General features: G+C 43.7%; 1 protein-coding gene across 2 annotated transcripts in view; it reads right to left on the reverse strand.

Annotated features, from left to right (window-relative positions):
- CYB5R1 (cytochrome b5 reductase 1) overlaps positions 1-18,141 on the reverse strand; it is a 166,892-nt gene that overhangs the window by 103,940 nt on the left and 44,811 nt on the right. For both annotated transcript variants that reach the window (XM_078644111.1, XM_078644110.1), the window contains exon 2: positions 9,368-9,517. In XM_078644111.1, the coding sequence (XP_078500237.1) occupies positions 9,368-9,517 (150 nt within the window). The remainder of the gene's footprint in view (positions 1-9,367; positions 9,518-18,141) is intronic.

Consider the following 18,141-nt stretch of genomic DNA (forward strand, 5'->3'; position numbering starts at 1 on the left):
GACTGACTTTCTTCATTTAGCCAATTGGTGCCAAGGCTCATCATCATTCAGTACTTCCATGTTCGTTTTTAGTCGGTCCACCCATCTCTGTTCCTTTTCGAACAGGATTCGTTCTGCATTATAGGTTTTATTTTGTAATATTTCTATTACAGTCCATCTGAGATCTTCAGCTTTATGTCCTTGTTCTACAAAGTGGGCACACAGTTTCGTTGTGTTCTTTTTCGTCTTGATATTACTTTTATGCTCTCCGATCCTTATCTTAATTTTCCTGCAGGTCATTCCGATGTATTTCTTTCCGCATGGGCATAAAATCATATAGATGACATGTGATGAATTACAATTTGTGTGTTGTCTTTGTGTCCAAAGTAATGATTCGGTAAGCTGTAGTGTCTTTGTGACTGTAGTTAGTTTGCACACCACGCAGGTTCCACATGGGTAATGACCTGTTATTGGGACCATACCCACATTCCTTGTCACTTCAATCTTTTGATATTTCTGTGGTCGCGTGTGTACGAGTATGTCTTTTATATTCTGAGTTCTTTTATTCGCGAATCTGGGTTTAGGCCAGTTTAATTTTCCTGACGTCAAGATTCGCCAATTCTTGTTAACAATTTTCTGTACTGCGTATGACGCTGGATTGTATGTTGTCACGCATGTCACAAGGTCAGTAATTTGTTCTTTCACTGTTGTTTGAAGTAGACATTCTCTAGGTTGATGTTTTGCCCTTTTCTGGCATTTCGCTATTGTTGTTAGAGGATAATCTCTTTTCCTTAGTTTCTGGCTTAGTTCTCTAGCTTGTTTGTTGTAATCGCCTGCCTTGCTACAGTTCCTTTTTAGTCTTAGGAATTGACTGTATGGTAGGTTCTCGTAATGGCTTTGGATGGAAACTCTTATATGACAGAAGACTGTTTTTCGCTGTAGGTTTGTAAAATGTCTTTGTTTCGATTTGTCCATTCTCAACAAAGATTGTTATGTACAGCTTACCGAATCATTACTTTGGACACAAAGACAACACACAAATTGTAATTCGTCACTTGTCATCTATATGATTTTATGCCCATGCGAAAAGAAATACATCGGAATGACCTGCAGGAAAATTAAGATAAGGATCGGAGAGCATAAAAGTAATATCAAGACGAACGAGAACACAACGAAACTGTGTGCCCACTTTGTAGAACAAGGACATGAAGCTGAAGATCTCAGATGGACTGTAATAGAAATATTACAAAATAAAACCTATAATGCAGAACGAATCCTGTTCGAAAAGGAACAGAGATGGGTGGACCGACTAAAAACGAACATGGAAGTACTGAATGATGATGAGCCTTGGCACCAATTGGCTAAATGAAGAAAGTCAGTCTTTAACACAACTGGATGCCCCCATGACGATAACCCTCACAACCACCAAATGCACCAGGAAATGATAATGGTTGTATAAGAGCAATACACAATCCTTGATGCCTGATATTCAAGGAACCTGTATCAGAAGAGATATGTATACACGCCTCCAGGATTTGTTAACTCGACATGAATATCCTGGGTATCGCAAAAATAGAAAAACAGAAGAGAGTACTAACCAGAGTTTGCAATAGAGGTCAGAAACGATTGTAATGCCCATAAAATTAGAAAGAACCGGGCAGTAAGGCCCAGACAACCACATTTGTCCGCTCTCCTTGTTTATTATCACTTGCTAGACGAAAAGAGCAATTGCATTGTGCTTCATTAGCACGTAAATGACACTAGCGTAATATAATAGATCCAAAATCAGTTGCCATACAGCAGAGAAGGTAGCGGCAAGTATACAAAGAGGTATTTGAATCATCATTAAAATGTCACCCTTATTTCTGTGTATGAACCAATAATTGCAGAAAATAGACAACATGAAATTAAACGTTTAAAAGAAATACTACAAGTGGAATATGACAACTAACACTCCGATTTGCACATAGTCCTGTTTTTATGTCGACTTCCACTCGTAGTAAAAGTAAAGGATGCCCGGGAAGTGTATTCCACGTCCGGGGGCAGAGCCAGCACTAGACGCAGAAACGCTTCAAGCGGGTAAGATGAACACCCGAGAGAGATTTCCAGCGCGTAAGTAAACTTTAATTAAATGATGCTCCCGTTGTCTTACTTACAGCCTGGGATCAGTGTATCCTTAACCCCTGAAAAAACGCGTATAAAAGACCACAGAGGTAATAATAGTCACTCGGGAAAATAAACGGAGAATTATTAACGGGTGATAAGTTACTAATCACTTCTACATTAAGCGGTAACTTCGAGAACTTGTATAGGAAATGCTACACGTAACTTCACATGGTGAATATATACTGAATTAAATGTCGGACCATTTTGATAAAGTTGTCAAAGATAACGGACCACTTTTAACCATAGAAGCAGAACATTAATCCAATAAAAACCATCCACACATAGCTGAATCACGACAGTCTCTATACCTGTATTACCCTAGTAAGAATTTAGGCTATAAAAAGCCAACTGTAGTTTAACTCAAATTGAGTAGAGAATTACATATTAATGTGTGCTGTGCTATATGCGTACCCCGCATTGTTGGTTTATGTTTCTGTATTTACAGGTGCACCATTACCTCAACAAGAAACATAGTGGCCACACAAAAACCACTTAAAATACTGCACAAATCGTGTGAGTATTATTGTTTAAGTCCTGACGAATGCCCCATAGACCCGGCTGGGCATGGTGGGGCAGAAACATATCGACCGTCTCTAAGTGGTATAATAGGATCCAGTAACACGATCTACCAGTATACCCACGTATATTTTTTAAAAACAACCCTCATCTAACCTTAATTAAAAGTAACTTCAAGCTGTATGCTTGTTTTTTATAACGTTTTTGAGGGCAATTACCTATCTCTGGACACTACTGCGCTATCCAGAGGTTGCCTCAGGCTTGAGGCTTGCATACAGCACAATTAATAAACCCAATGATAATGCAATAACGCATGTGTGAGGCATAGAACCAAGATATACCGCTAACGGCTTTACCATTGCGTTTATGAGGGTTTTTAAAGTAAAACCCAGGTAACGCAGTTACAAGTGTCCATTCTTATTTTTATTTTTGAACATTCTCATCCAGTGTCATAGAAGAAAAAGGAAGAAAATAAAGAAACACAAGACATCATACTATATAAAGAAAGACAAGAGAGGAGTATAAAAGATGTGAGGCATGAGAGGATCACAAGAAAACTAGAGACCAACTTAGCCCAGCACCAATTAAGGAAGTCTTCAAAACGGTATCCGGGAGACTCAGGATCAGACCGGGCTTAAACCGCATTAGACCCTGGCCAGATACAGGCAACCATACAGCAGAAAAAACAGGATTTTAGTCCTTAAGAGTCCTGGAGCCCCACCCCCCTCATACCCCCCCACTCCCCACGGCCTCCAGCTGCGCCAGCACCTTTTCGGGATCCTTGCAGTATGTTGTTTTACTCTTATAAATGATCCTCAGTTTGGCATGTTCCAGCATGGCTACCATAACCCCAGCTTCAAAAAGGACAGTATTGTCTCTCGCAGGTGCCACCTGCGCTCCATGGTCTCACGACAAAAATCTGACTTTACAAAAAAGTCTACTCCGCATACATACACTGTATTATTTGGCTGAGCCAAATGGAAGACAAGCTGCTGAAACAAAGTTCCCGAAATGGATCATAATTGCCCTCAGATATTTGACAGCCTACCCTTGCTTGGGCTTCTGAAATGTGAACATTTGCGGCCACTGAACTTGTGAACTTGGCAATCTATGTCCAAGTCGTTAAGTTGGGGGAAAGCCTGGTGAAACAAATAATAAATTTTCTGAGATCATTCCCCTCGTTCCATTCTTGCACCCCTAGAATGTGAAGGTTATGATGTCTCATTCGATTCTCAACGTCGGCGAGTTACAGTGACAGGCTGCAACTTGTTCGCATGCTGTTTCATTTGATTTCCCATACATTGTGTTGATGACACCAGACTGGCATCCTGTGTTTCAATATCATTAAGACATTCGTGTAGGATATCCATATTTTTTTTATAGCTTTCTGAGCACAACCGGTGTCTTCATATGAAAGGTATTTAAGAACAGCGAGTCCTTCTTATACTGTTCTATGTTCAGCCAAGCAGATTATAAATAGAAGCGAGAGAGGGCGTGTCCTCCTTTTCGAAGGGTGACTGACCCAATGACACTGTTTCTAACTGCTGTTGACCTGTCAATTGCGTACTCCAAGAGGTTGTCGGGCAGGATGCAGGAACAGGAGCGTCCACCTCTTGAAAAGTTACATTAGTGGGAGTTCATTCCACTTCCTCTGGATCCCCTAGTAGCTCACCCTCACAAATATTTCCCGCCTCCTCTGATGGTGGCCCAGGATCACTGATGAATCCTCTAGTGGTCCCCATCTCATTTCATCTCATCTCTCAAGGGAGGAGTGCTGAGGCCACCGCTCTCTACAGGGTGTGCTACAGCCTAGGGTGTGCTACAGCCTTGTTGATACAGGACATGCGTCCCGCAAATAAAGTTTGTGGTGGGGTAGGGGGAGGGCAGTTGTGAAGGCTGTAGAGACGGCAGGTGAATAAACAAAGAACAATCAGCGAGGTTTTTTAGATTCACTCGTTCTTCTTGATATGACCTGCTAACAGAATCCACTCGTTCTCCAATCTCAGGCCTCTTCCTGAGCATTGTAGACAGAAGGCCAGACACTTGTCCTCACTCTATTGGGATGTGTTGCGGCGAGTCAGCCCGTGCCACCATCTTGCTTTCACTTTACGGTTTGTATTGTTTTCTGCTTATGGGGTGAAATCACTGGACCTATGTGAATTGGGATTATTCTGTTTATACATGCATCATTACTCACCATTAGTTCGGCTGAAATTCCCAGGCGCAATTGCACTTTGCTGCCCCCTTCCTAATATCATCATTTTCTCTTGTAGCAGGTATGCATCCTGCACAGGAAACTCAGATCAGATACTTGGTACCCTCGTCAATGCTCTACACAATTTTGCTTAGTGAATTCACACCAACAATGTACTCAACTCTGCTGGAGATGGAGTCCACCCAAAGAAATACTTTTTTTTAACATGCATGAGCACCACCTCTAAATCTAATCCATAACAGGATCTGGCTTCACCATAGGGTAAGGGACTTTTTATCTGAACACCAGGAAGGGGAGGATGGAACGATACCCGCTAGCCCTCTCTTGTAAATTCAAATAATCTATTGTAACTGGAACTCTTTATTTCCCCCAGAGAACGTTCGAGATGCTCAAGAGAGGTTAAGATACACCTGGCAGTAGGTTCCCTAGAGTATGTGTAACCGAAGAAGGTGTGTTGCCATAATTAGACGTCATAGATGCACCACCTGCCGTTTTCCAGCTCCCTGCATGTCTCAGTACGGAACACATTTATCCCCGTCCCTTTATGGACAAAGTAGCATGTATGGCTCAAATTCACAAAATTCTCAATGGAACAAGAAGAGGTCCTTTTGTGCATACCTTAGTCTTTCACTTCAGTTATAAACACTGTTGCAAAAAGCAAGGCTACAGAACAAAAGTGGTGCCAAGTTCCCATGCAAACTGCTGAATGGGTATACACTAGCGTGCTACTGATCGGTACTTAAAAATCAATACTTAACTACCCATATGTGTCCCGCTTCCCCTTTTGTCTGCGTTTGTGTGATATAATCACAACACTTTGCAATGTGCCTAATGGCTGAGGAAACCTCAAAGAGCATACCCTGAAAATTCAAGATGGCAGAAGTCTCTCTTGGTATGTCAGATCTATACTAAGACAGTAGGCCTTCTTCTTGGTTCCCCAACTCACTTCCCTTCAGAAAGACAATCACCCTTTTGTGACGAGAGGTAGGGAACACCTAGAGCACATGGAAAGAAAGAATAGAGACTGACCACATGTTCACACTTTGACAGTTCTTAGCAATGACTAGGATATTCTCTTCTATTTGTATCCCAGTTTTGTCCCTGAAGCTGCAGATGGAACCAGCAAGCATTTCTACAGGACCTACTCATGTTTCTTTTCGTCAACGGGTGCGGTTAGTCTTTGAAGTCACACCTGTGAGCATGAAGTATACCACATTAAACCTTTCATAATTTAACGTTTTCAGTTAACTGAAATCGTATTTCAGATGTGAAAGTTTTGACCCCCAATTAAGTGAATGTTCAACATTTCATAGCAATGACTTCCACCAGGCCTAATAAATGAAGTTAGTCAAAAATGACATATTGAGGAGTGATCAAGCTGCTACCATGGCCTGTCAAAATGTCTGTAGGGCACACCAACTTCACGAAAAAATGTGGTTGCGGTGAAAATTTCCACTGCTTCCTAACTCAGTGCATATATAACCGACAAGGATAGTCTTGTGCTCCTACTGCCAACCTATAGTGAGCTAGTATTTGACATCTCCAAGTTCAGCCTGATGACCCTGGGCCAGACAAAGGCAGGCCAGGCACGTTTCCTGGGAACTGAATCTAAGTGATAGGAAACAATTTTAACCAGGGCAAAGGAGGTTAATCAGGTATCACACTACAGTAGTAGTGACAAATATACCCAACTCCAGAAAGCAAGAAAATCTGATATGAACTCCGGAAGGAAGGACTCGTCACAAGTGGCGAGAAAGAGGCGTATGAGTGGAAAGCAACAGCGAATGTTCAGTCAGTCTTCAAAATTCAGTTGAGGAAATGGAAACAAGAGAGCAGAATAAATTCTCTGTGCTGTTTTCTGATTTAATGAACTATTTTACCTTGATCCATACGGTGATTGTTTTTTTATTTCTACTAAGCTTAGTAGTGCCTTTTTTGCCGTGGCATCCGCAGTCAAATGCGTGCGATTCTTTGGGATTCAGAGAACCTATTGAAGCAACTGCAGATTAGAGAACAAGGCAATGCAAACGTAATTTTGCCATGAAAACGTTTGTTTCACTACTTGTGCAAAGAGGCATTTATGCTTTCAATTTGAATCTTTAATGCTTTGGTATCTGGTGTCGATTAAAGCCTTTATTCCTAGTTAATCGAAGGGGATATTACCACCTTCTGGACTAAATGATCTCCTCTTTGATGCCATGATGAAGCAGTAAATAGAAAGAAACTAGTTTACTCCTGCAAAGCATTGGGTGTAGAGAATTCAGTAATCGTAGCGCAACCATCTGTGGTGAAGATTACACAGCAGGTGATGCATTGGGCAGCAACTTTGGCGACCCCGAACAATGCAGAAAACACAGGGGTCGCATGGGCGCATACTACAGTGGCTCTGTATGAAGATGATCCTTAAAAATGATGGCACTGTTCCAAGGAAAAAACATTTAGTTAATACACAGTGAGAATGGTTGACGTTATTCTATATTTCATGGTTGTGTACTCACATAGAAACTGTGCTTAATTAATACAAATAACTTATAAAATGTGTGTACAGAAAATCGGATCTCTACAACTTCACATTATTATATTTTAAACATTCCACTTTTCACATTAATTTTATATGCAGACAATTTATATACTGAAACACCGATGACACAAGCGCGATATTTGTTGGAACCCCTAATATGAAGCTGTGATTTGGGATGAAATCATCAAACCCTGGTGAGGTCAAAATCCACGGAATACAAAGACATGAGAAGGATACACCAACAACGCAGAGCTACAGCTGCACAGACGCACTGAAACTACTGAGCGAGTCTCCAATCGCATGCAGGTACTGCCAGTTATCTGGTAGGCAAGAGTAGGATAACCCACAACAGGGTGCTAAAGGGACACAGATGGGTAGATGTAAACAGACTGATGGGATAGTTCAGTAAGTTAAGCACTGAGATCTGTGTTAACCTAAAACGCATGTTCAAATCGGGCAAGGCTGACCCGGCCTTTCTATTCCCAGACTTTAATATACAGAGTACCAATCATGAAGTGAGTATTTATACTTGTTATTTGAAGCTACAGCAAAACAGCGACAGCAAGCCCTACTAAAAATATCATGATCAGAGGGGGCATTCCGCAAAAAAGTGAGCCAGCTTATGGAGCCAGATGTCCATCTCTGGTCTCTTTGTGGTTTGTGTGCTTGCACACAGAGCATGGTAGACAGTGCCATTGTGAAGGGACAGCTTCAGAGTGCTGTGCATATCTGTAACAGGGTTAGGGGTTATTCTCTTCACACCAAGAGGCAGAAAATATGTTTCCACAACATGGCATCTCAAGACAAGTGTGAGTTGGACTCACGATGTGGAGATCTGTTCTGAATACAGTTGTTTTGAATACAATTGCAAGAGCCATATATTCTAAACTATCAGACCATTATAAAAGGAGATTCTTTTATACATACATGTGTGCTCACTGTGCTTACTGTGAGTCAGATTGCTACATTTATCAACATGGTTTTGGTCCAAGTAAATATGCCACTGGCGAACAGACAAACCAACTTGTTCCATAATCCGAGAAGCGGTAATAACGAGCACTGGCAAAGTAAATAGGTCTCGCCTTTGGGACCCAATGGCTTTGTAAATGGTTTTAGCCATGCGATACATAACCCCCAATGCTGTGTCAAATGGCTAAATAATTCAAATTTTAAAAAGCTTCTGACGCTGTCACCTGTGTCACTTTGTAGGCACGTACAAAATTACGTGCCAGCTTTTCTTCTTAGTTACTGATTCCAAGATGAATTGCTAACTAAAAAAGACAACACACACAAAAGCATTCATATTTTTGTGAAAGTGGGGAGAGAAGCAATGGGGGCAACGATGGGTGGTGGAAGCAACACAGGGGACAAAAGGTGTATGCAACAAGAGGGTATAGGGGTGAGTTTTTTACAGCAAGTGGGGCAAGCAACACAGGGGAGAAGCAACATGGGCGTGCAAATGCGAGGAAGAAACAAGGGGTGAGGAAACAAATGGCTTGAGAGCAACGTGAAGCCAGTGGGGGGAACCGACGCGAACGAGAAAGCAATGCAGGTGTATTTGGGGAGAATGTGCATGGGCAAGAGAGGAACACTGAGTGTGGTAGAAGGGGGACAGAAGCACACAAGGTGATAGCAGCAAAGCACATACACTCTGGTAGAGTGCTTAAAACAAAAAGTAGTACTTGAAAAGCGAGCTGTAGAAAGACCCAGTAATGGGTCCAATAACAAACATGAGAAGATGAAAGAAAGCCCATACAGCTAACGAATAGGAAGCAAGCAAATTAGACTGACAATAAAACCAATCAATGGTAAAGTGACAATAAAGCCAACCAATGATAATGTGTTTTGCAATATACCTAGGCAACACCTAAAAAGCAGAAGCTTGTAGACTGGGCTGTAGACAGACAGGAAACCTGCAGCATTCGCTCGTGTCACTTGTTTCTCTGTCATGAGAGCCCAAACAAACTTACTGTTTTATCGATGAGTCTTAGCAGATACTTCTCATTTGGATCTTGCAAGGTGACTCTAGGCTTCTTTTTCCTCCAGAATATGTAATTTCCAACCGCAAGGCCAACTGCTGTCATTACCACCACTCCTACAGCCACCAGCACACCGGAGGTCTGCAAAAGCATCAAAGGAAACATAGTTATCCACCATCTGATGATCAACAGTTTAAAAGAATTGAGGACATCATGCAGCTTTCTTTCACAAAGAAATGCAGCAACAGATTTTCTGGCCCACATCTCCAAAGAATCCTTCAGTCCCACATCGGTCTAAAATAGAGGTATCAAACATTGGTTCATTGGCGTCATACTCATTGAAGATGTACAGGCTATTCACAGGAGCCACATTTGTATACAATTAACCTAAACGAGGAATATTTACATAGTTGGTGGTGGGTATCTTGAAAATCCGACGCACTTCCATCCCTAGAGGACCAATGTTGGCCAAACTTGGATCAGACCAATGCAAGAAAGGGAAACAAGATTGGCATTATGTTGTTTAACCGCATGCGCGCTAGCGGTTTTCCCGCTGCGTGCTGCAATTTGAAAAAAGCCGCGTTTAATGACGAGCTCAGCTCATCATCAGCGTGCGAGCGGCGTCGCTCATGACGAGCTGAGCTTGTCATGAGCGCGGAAGTGGTTAAACACAGGTACCATTTTGGTTTATTTGTGCACCCATACAGATCATATGTTTCTTGGCCCATTTACGGTTACGTGTTGGTGCAAACCCTAAATTAAAACCTTGTTGCAGACTGGAAATATGAGCGGTATTACCATTTTGTTCTCAACTAATTTACTCAAATGTGTTGTATTTCTCAAAAGGACAAACTAAACTTCTGGAACACTAACCAAGGAGGAAATGTTGCCCTCAGTGTTCGGAGTGTTACAATACCAAATATTCTTAGGTTTTCCTAGTGAATATAGTTTGCACAATCAATTACGTGTAATTAGCACAAATCACAAAGTTGTGGCAGAATCACTGTTTATGCTGTACTGTTCATTTGATGACAGATAATAAATTCAGGGCTGTATGAAAAGTATTAAAACTATATATTTTCTACTTCTGTATGATCTAAGAAATCATTTGATGCAAGCTAGACCACCTTAACCCTGAGGGGCTAGCTAGGCTATTGTACGTAACAGGAACCTTTGTATTTTTTTTCCCCAAAACATGGCAATTCCCACCAGTTGTCTTCATGAAGAAACTTATCTCTGCAGATGCTTGATCCCCAAACTTGTCCGTTTGGGTTTCCGAAACATGGGGGTGCAGGACGAGTTTGGGTTTTCTATGGATCAAGGTGGCCGCAGGCAATAAACTGGGTGCAGTGCATTTTAGAATTATGTAAAGCATCAGAAGACTGCTGAACATTATTTTAGATAGGATTTGAGAGAGAAAATGTTTGTATTCCACGTGAGGTCAAGGTCTGGAGTATCAAATCAGAAGCAAGTAATCTTCAAAGGAAAAAGCTGAATTTTCTCTGAATCGAGTATATCAAGGAAAAGAAGAATATTTGTCTTTTAGAAACATTAGCTCTTAGATTGAAGCGGAAGGTTGGGTTTGAGAGAACTAGATCGGTATATCATACACATTAGGCGAAATATCTTTTAAAAAAAATTATATTTGTGGACAAGTGCCACTTGTAGAAAGACATGTCCGAGAGCAAAATACAATCCCTCGAACGAATGCAGCATGTTTCAATCTGGTAAAACATAACATGACTAACACTATAACACTCTATCCAGTATATTTATAAACGAAGAACAACACTCACCCTTAAGTTGCCTAAGATGTTCATTTTAATAGAGGCAGAGGTTATATTCAGTATAGCAACTTACCCTGTTCTTCCAGGATATTGTCAGTAATCATTAAATTCCTTTTAGCACTATACAACTATTCATGTCGTCATCGCTGCTTATCCTTTGTTGTAGTAGGGATTCTATAGTTAATATAAGGTTTTTTTAGGTCGAGCCTGGAATAAGCATCCAAAGGATGCGTCCAGGCGGAGACTTATAGCTGCCTGACTCGGGGGAATGAAGGACAAGAAAGTGCCACGCGCTTCTCTTTTGCTGGATTTCACTGCGTGCACGCGCACCCACATTCACGCATGCGCACATACACAGCCACACGCATACACAGCCACACGCATACACAGGCACACCCCCCCCGTCGCCGCCGCACCTACACACACACACTAGCGCACCTACACGCACACACAGAGACCCCCCACACACACACCAGCGCACCTACACTCACGCACACATACAAAGACCCCCCTCCCCCCGCCGCCATCGCACACATACACACACACACACACACACACACAAGCGCACCCCCCTAGAACTAAGCCACACTTACCGCCATTCGGGGCTTCTGTAGCCGGGGCTCTCCCTCGGGCATGGGAGCCCCGCTTTCAGGCACTCCGTGGGCGCGTGCGCGGGACTTCCGAAGACGGAAGTCCCGACCGCCCAAAGGAACTCAAAGGCTCAAACGCGCATGCACAGTGACGAGACATGTATTACCGACTGACCTACAGAAGAACGAATAATGAAACATCTAGGATGTCCGGGCTTTCCTGGTCTTCTACATATCGGTTTCCTAACGAAAGGAGATGTGCAGCGAATTCCCCAGTGCGCCAGCAGGAACAGAGGCAGCATGGGTGAGTGCATAAGCGTGAGGGTGGATTGCATTGGAATGGATAGATCATATTTGTTGTGAATACTTGCGTGGTGTTGGGAAGCGAGTGGTGAAGGTGGGTGGGCCGTTCGTTCTTCGCGTGTGTTATTTTTGCATTGCAATTTAATTTTGACCAGATTCTAACATTTTCAGAGGACGTTGGATTCATTTTTGAAACGTGTTAACAATGTTGATTTGCATTGTGTGTTTGTTTTAGGGTCTTCGAGCGAAAGAAATTAATAAAAAGCTGCTGCTATTTTAGCTTGGAAGGTCCCGATGCCAATCTGTGCTAAAGCCGCGTTCAGTAGCACTTTGCCCGGTCAGATTACCCTTATTAAGGTATTTGGTGCAGACAGGCGGAGGCTGTTCTGTGACCTTAACATGCAAATATGCATCAGAAAGGCAGTGGGAGATGGCTGAAGAAATCAAGTCTGCTTTTAAATGACAGCAACGAATGCCGATCATTTTACTCCGAAATCCCTGAACGCGCGCCAACTTCCAAACATTCCACCGCCAACTGGTGGTCGGAAATATGATGCCTCGGGGCTAAAATGGAACCGAGATTCGGAGTACATCAGATTTAATTAAAACCAGAGGGCTATTGCCACGTAACGGTTTTGTGTAGCCAACACGCTTCGGGGCCGGTATGCCGCTTCATAAGCAGAGCTTTAACTGGTCTGCTTGGCCGCCTTAGGGCTGTGCACGTTCCCTCTGCTTTACGTTCCTTTTTAGACGGGAGGCGCTTTCGTGGGCCACCGTTTCCCCGTGTCCTTCTGCAAGCTCATAAATGTTCATGAAGGAGGGACCTCTGAATTTGTTTTACTTCCCCAGTCCTCTGGAATAAGTTGTTACTAAGAGGGGGCGTGTGGGTACCACCAAAGGGGCGTGTGAGTACCACCAAAGGGGCGTGTGAGTATAAGGGACTTGTGAGTACAGCCAGAGGGGCATGTGAGTACAATGGGGATACAGGCGTGTGAGTATAAGGGGCATGTGTGTACAGACGGAGAGGTGTGTGAGTATCCCAGGGGAGCATGTGAGTACAACCGGCATAGGTGTGTGTGAGTACATGGGCTGAAATGACTACAGCCGGAGGGGCGTATGAGTAAAAGGGGCATGCCATGCCAGTACAGAGGCTGCCCAGCAGAGATGTGAACCTATAATCTGCAGAGAAACACACACACACATACATACATACATACACACATACATACACACACATACATACATACACACATACAAACACACACAAACAAACCCAAACACATAAACACACGCACACACACATACATATATGCACACGCATGCACACAAAGTCACTGAAAAAAAGGACAAATTAACACTAGGTATCAATTACATTAAACAATGTTCCATGTGTAGCGCTTAACACAAAAACAAATGAATAGCCCCTGACAACTATCCAACACTGCCAGCTCTTTCCTGTATACCCGAGCATATTGTATAATGCTATTAAAACAGAGACTTTTTAGGTCGATCCTGAGCAGCGCATGTGCTGCTCTTCGAAGCACGCTGTATTCAGGTATGGACTTGCTAAGATAAGCTTGCATTTTTGTCCTATCGCTGAAGGTTGGTAGGTTGGGGAAGAAGTGTCTGGGGCGTCCTTTAAACAAGCATTTGCAATGCAATAGGTCTCACTTTTGCGAAAGTTTAAGCTATTAGCATAGAATGACAATGCCTTTTATTTATGTTTTAAAAGCAAAAACATAAATAAAAGGCATTGCCATTTACAATGCCAATAGCTCTAACTTTAATAATGCGAGACCTATTGCATTGCAAATGCTTATTATTTACAGTTGTGGGTATAGTGTCGTACGTGTTACTGCTTGGTTATCATTGGACCTGATACCAACAACAGTGCATCAAAGGAACAGATTATTTATCAAATGTTTTGTTCTGCAAGGGGGAATTACCAGCAAGATGCTAGAAGTTACTATTATTTTTTAACACACTAATGTTTAATAGTAAATCACTTATTGCCATTACCTATATTTTGCGTTCAAGGAAATCAAATAAAACAGAGAAGAAAATTAAGAGGACTGCATTTGGAAATTCAAGGTTAGGGAATAGATTAGACTGTTCAAAGAGAAATAGTCAACCACCATGTAGACTAAATATACAAGTAATTAAAAACATAGATATTGAGATACAAATAATTGCAAGTTAGTAGTTAAAACCAGTAAACAAGCATTGGCATAGACAAAGTCTGGCATTGGCAGTGAGCCTTTCGGCTTTCTCAATGCACCAATAGAGAGATAGAGGAGTCGACCTTTTGGCTTTGCAAATGTCGGTTTTGTTTTATCATGGTTTTCTAAAACCTTATTGTTGGTAAAGCTGGTGGAACCTTGTAAATAAAAAAAAAAGCAGATAAATGCAAAAGTATTTTTTTATCTCAAAAAGAAAACATTGCAATACTAGCCTCTGGCACTTAGAGGAACTTGTTTGTGCATGAATGCGCACCTTGTGAAAGGGCAGAATACTGTCACTCACAGTGAAGTCAGCCAATCTCTGAAGTAAGCTTAACCACTGTCTCATGTTGTATGCTATTAGAAGAAAATATGAATGATACAATAACAGACCAAATATGAAGAGGGCCGCCTGAAAGACCCTGTAAGGAAGGATATTCTATATATATTTTCAGGAAAATCAAAACATGTTGGCTAACGCCAGACCGAAAAAATGCAGTGATGGCGGCAAAGGTGTTTAGCCTGTGCAGAGTTTACAAATGAAAGCAGATCATGGAAATAAAGGAGTGAAGAGTGATTTGAAAAACGAAAGAGACTAGTATAATGGTACAAGTGAGGCAGAAGACATGAATGGTAACTGGAGTAACAATCTTTTGAAGGTAAAGATTTCATATCCTCTCTGGTTGCCCTTGGATAAGGGATTGGCTTCCAACACTCCTCTGGTGCCCCAAAGAAATCACATTGTCTAGTTGGATGTACCTCCAGCTAGACTAGTACCATGAACATGTGAAAAATTATTGGTACTTTAGTGGAAATTGAGATCAATCAGACTCACCACGGTCACCCTACAGTCCTCTTTGTTAACCTCCCTTCAAGTGAAACCAGAAATGCGGTCTTATTCTTCTATAAATACGGTGGTAACCCTCAGCCTTCTCTAATCTTGCTTCCATGCATTTTCACTTTTGTTTTTGGAAGAGCAATATTTTAGGGAAAAATGTACATTACATACAAATTAGCAGTGTGTAACATCGTGGGAAGGAATTTTGCAAGTTTGTCAGTCTGGTTGGCATTTAGGGCAGCAGCCTGGTATAGAACTTTCATAATGTGGACTTTCATGTCTAAATCTTAGCCCAAATAGATATGGCACGGCTAATTTTAGATGATTGAGTTACGGCAGGCTTTGTAGCTAAAGGTCTTTGAATCAGGCAAGAGCAGCAAAATGTTCCTTTCGAGTTTAGAAAAAAACTAGAGTTATTGGACCCGAGTTTAGAAAGGCAGAGAGACATCCAAGGTTAAGCTACTCCTTGCTCCTCTTAGATCTACCTTAAATGCAGCAGCCAGAATGGTGACGGGAGTAAAAAAAACGAACACATCTCCCCCACTCAGGAGCTGAACTGGCTCCCAATAGAATTGCGTGCCAACTTCAGAACTGCCTGGCTCACCCACAAAGCTCTTCACACTGGCAAACCCACCTATCTAGCTGCCAAATTCAACAAAGCGGGACAGACAAGAATTCTCAGGAGCACTAACACTATGCTACTCATACCCCTGAATACCCGCAAACAAAAGACCTTGTTAGAAACGGGATCTCTGGCTGGCCAAGACTTGCGCCAAAGTCAGTCAGAGACCACCACTTCCACGTCAGGGCAAGGGAGTCACACACCAAGATAACCCCTGCTCACCCTCTAGGTAACGTGATGCGAGCAGCCAGGCTAAACTTGGAGGCTATGTAGGTTAAGTGTTTGCGCGCGCACCCAGCAACAACACCCAAGGCCCACCACAAAGGAAACTCCACACAAGGTTATATAAAAATAGCCTTTGTATTATACCAAAACACATTAGATAAGAACACACATTTTACAATGTGCCAACAGGCACGGGCAGAATTTACAGGGGATATGTACAAGACAGGGCCACCTGGACCACTGTCAGGAATCATCACTTTTTAGGAATAGTAATTAGCACATAGAACACTTTTAGAACAAGTTAGCACACAACCAGTAATTACTGGTAAAGGGTAAGTACCTCCTACGCAACCCTAACCACCTTAGGAAAATATTGCGCAGGGAACCAAGACCTCACTAGCAACACCTGTACTAGGAGAAAAGCAACCACCTAAGTATCACCAACATTTAGGGGTATAAGCATAGGAACATTACACATGATGTATTAACATTCAGCGGTGTAGGAAAGGAAGACACATGATGCATAAAAACACATTCAGAGGTGTAGGAACAAGGAAGACACATGATGCTTAAAACATTCAGAGGTGCCAGAACACAACTCAATAGCGCAGAAACACATGATGCCTGAAAACATTCAGAGGTGCAGGGAAAACCACACAATTGCGCAAAACTACATAAGCCACCACTTGTGGCAGTCCCTAGGCCAACTGGCCTTGTTGGGGCTAGGACGCCCTGTGTCCAAATGCCAGGGGCCTAAACGTGGCAGCTGCCCACAAAGTGCTGGGCAGCTGTGTAGACAATGATGGGCCAACGCTGGAGCCTCGCAGGCTCTGGCCAAAAGCACTGTGTCCCCCAAGAGCCTCTCTGGACTCTAAATAACAAAACTGCTGCCTGAGCCTCTCATGGGCTCGAGAACGCAAAGAACTGCCTTCGGGATGGGGGGGGAGTCCCTCTCCGGGGACTCTGAAACAACTGGGGGCCTCGTAGGGCTCACCAAATATGCCCCCACGAGCCTCTCGGGGCTCGCACACGAAATGCCGCCTTTTGGAGCCTCTCAGGCTCTGAAACCAACTATGCCCCCGAGAGCCTCTCAGGGCTCTGAAGAACTGTGGGAGTCCCCCTCCTGGGGACTCGAGATAAGAATGCCCGCGGAGCTGCTGGAATCAAAGGGGGAGCGGCCCGCTGCCCTCCGGGGCCGCTCCTGGAATATGCCCCCTGAGCCTCGTGAACTTGTAGCAAAAATGCCCCCCCCCTGGAGTCAGAGTCTCGCTTGGGGACTCGAGATAGTACTGTGCCTGCCTTAGGCACTCCGGATCATGCCCAGAGCTCCCCCCAGCCCATGTCACTCACCGGGCTGTTTTCTACGAGGACTCCGCTTTTCTTCTGGCTGCTTCCCGAGAGCTCCCGCTCCTCGGGGCTCTCTGTCCACACTCCTCCTTCTCTCTTTCTCTGGGCGAGTGCACCGGGGTGCAGAGTAGGCTCCTGCCTGCTCCGGTGCTCAAAACAGCCGCGACTCTTCCGTGGGAGGCGGGGTAGGCTCCCGCCCTTCTATTTCCGGTTCCGGTTGACCCGGAGGCCCGCCCCCGGCCTGCCTGACTTCCTGGTCGCGGGCCGGGCGGCGATAATCGATTGTCCCGGGCTGCGGCGGTGATTTCCGGGGCAAACGAGGGGTAGGCACCCTCTCCAAAATCAATATTAAAGCGAGGTAGGCACTCGCTAGCACGAATGAAGCGCTCCTAAGCGCCAAAGGCAGATGAAGCGCTCCCCAGCGCTACGACAGTAACCAAAGCGCTTCCAGGCGCTAGAAGCAGAGCAGAGCGCTATTAAGCGCTGGGGACCAAAGGAAAGCACTCCCAGGCGCCAGGGCAACAGAAAGCCACAAAAGTCCTTCAGGAATCCAGGGGCTGGGCAGGGCCCAGGGAGACAAGCCTTCCCCTGGGCCCAAGCAGCAGCACGCCCCTGGCAGGATTCAAGTTGGCAAACAAGAACATTTTGTAAGGGGACACAGCCCCTTTTTATACAGCAAAAACCTTTGTCTAGCAGGGTGCAGGCAGTGGGAGAACCAGCTAGAACTGGTTATAGGGAACTCCTTTCAGTGTTTGGGCAGAGGCGACAGCCGCCCAGCAGGAGGTGGAGCCAGCATTGTGGCAGGCAGGCACAGCCCTATTCACTCCCAGGTGC

This window comes from Lissotriton helveticus, chromosome 5_1, assembly GCF_964261635.1.
Source record: "Lissotriton helveticus chromosome 5_1, aLisHel1.1, whole genome shotgun sequence".
NCBI classification, from domain to species: Eukaryota; Metazoa; Chordata; class Amphibia; order Caudata; family Salamandridae; genus Lissotriton; species Lissotriton helveticus.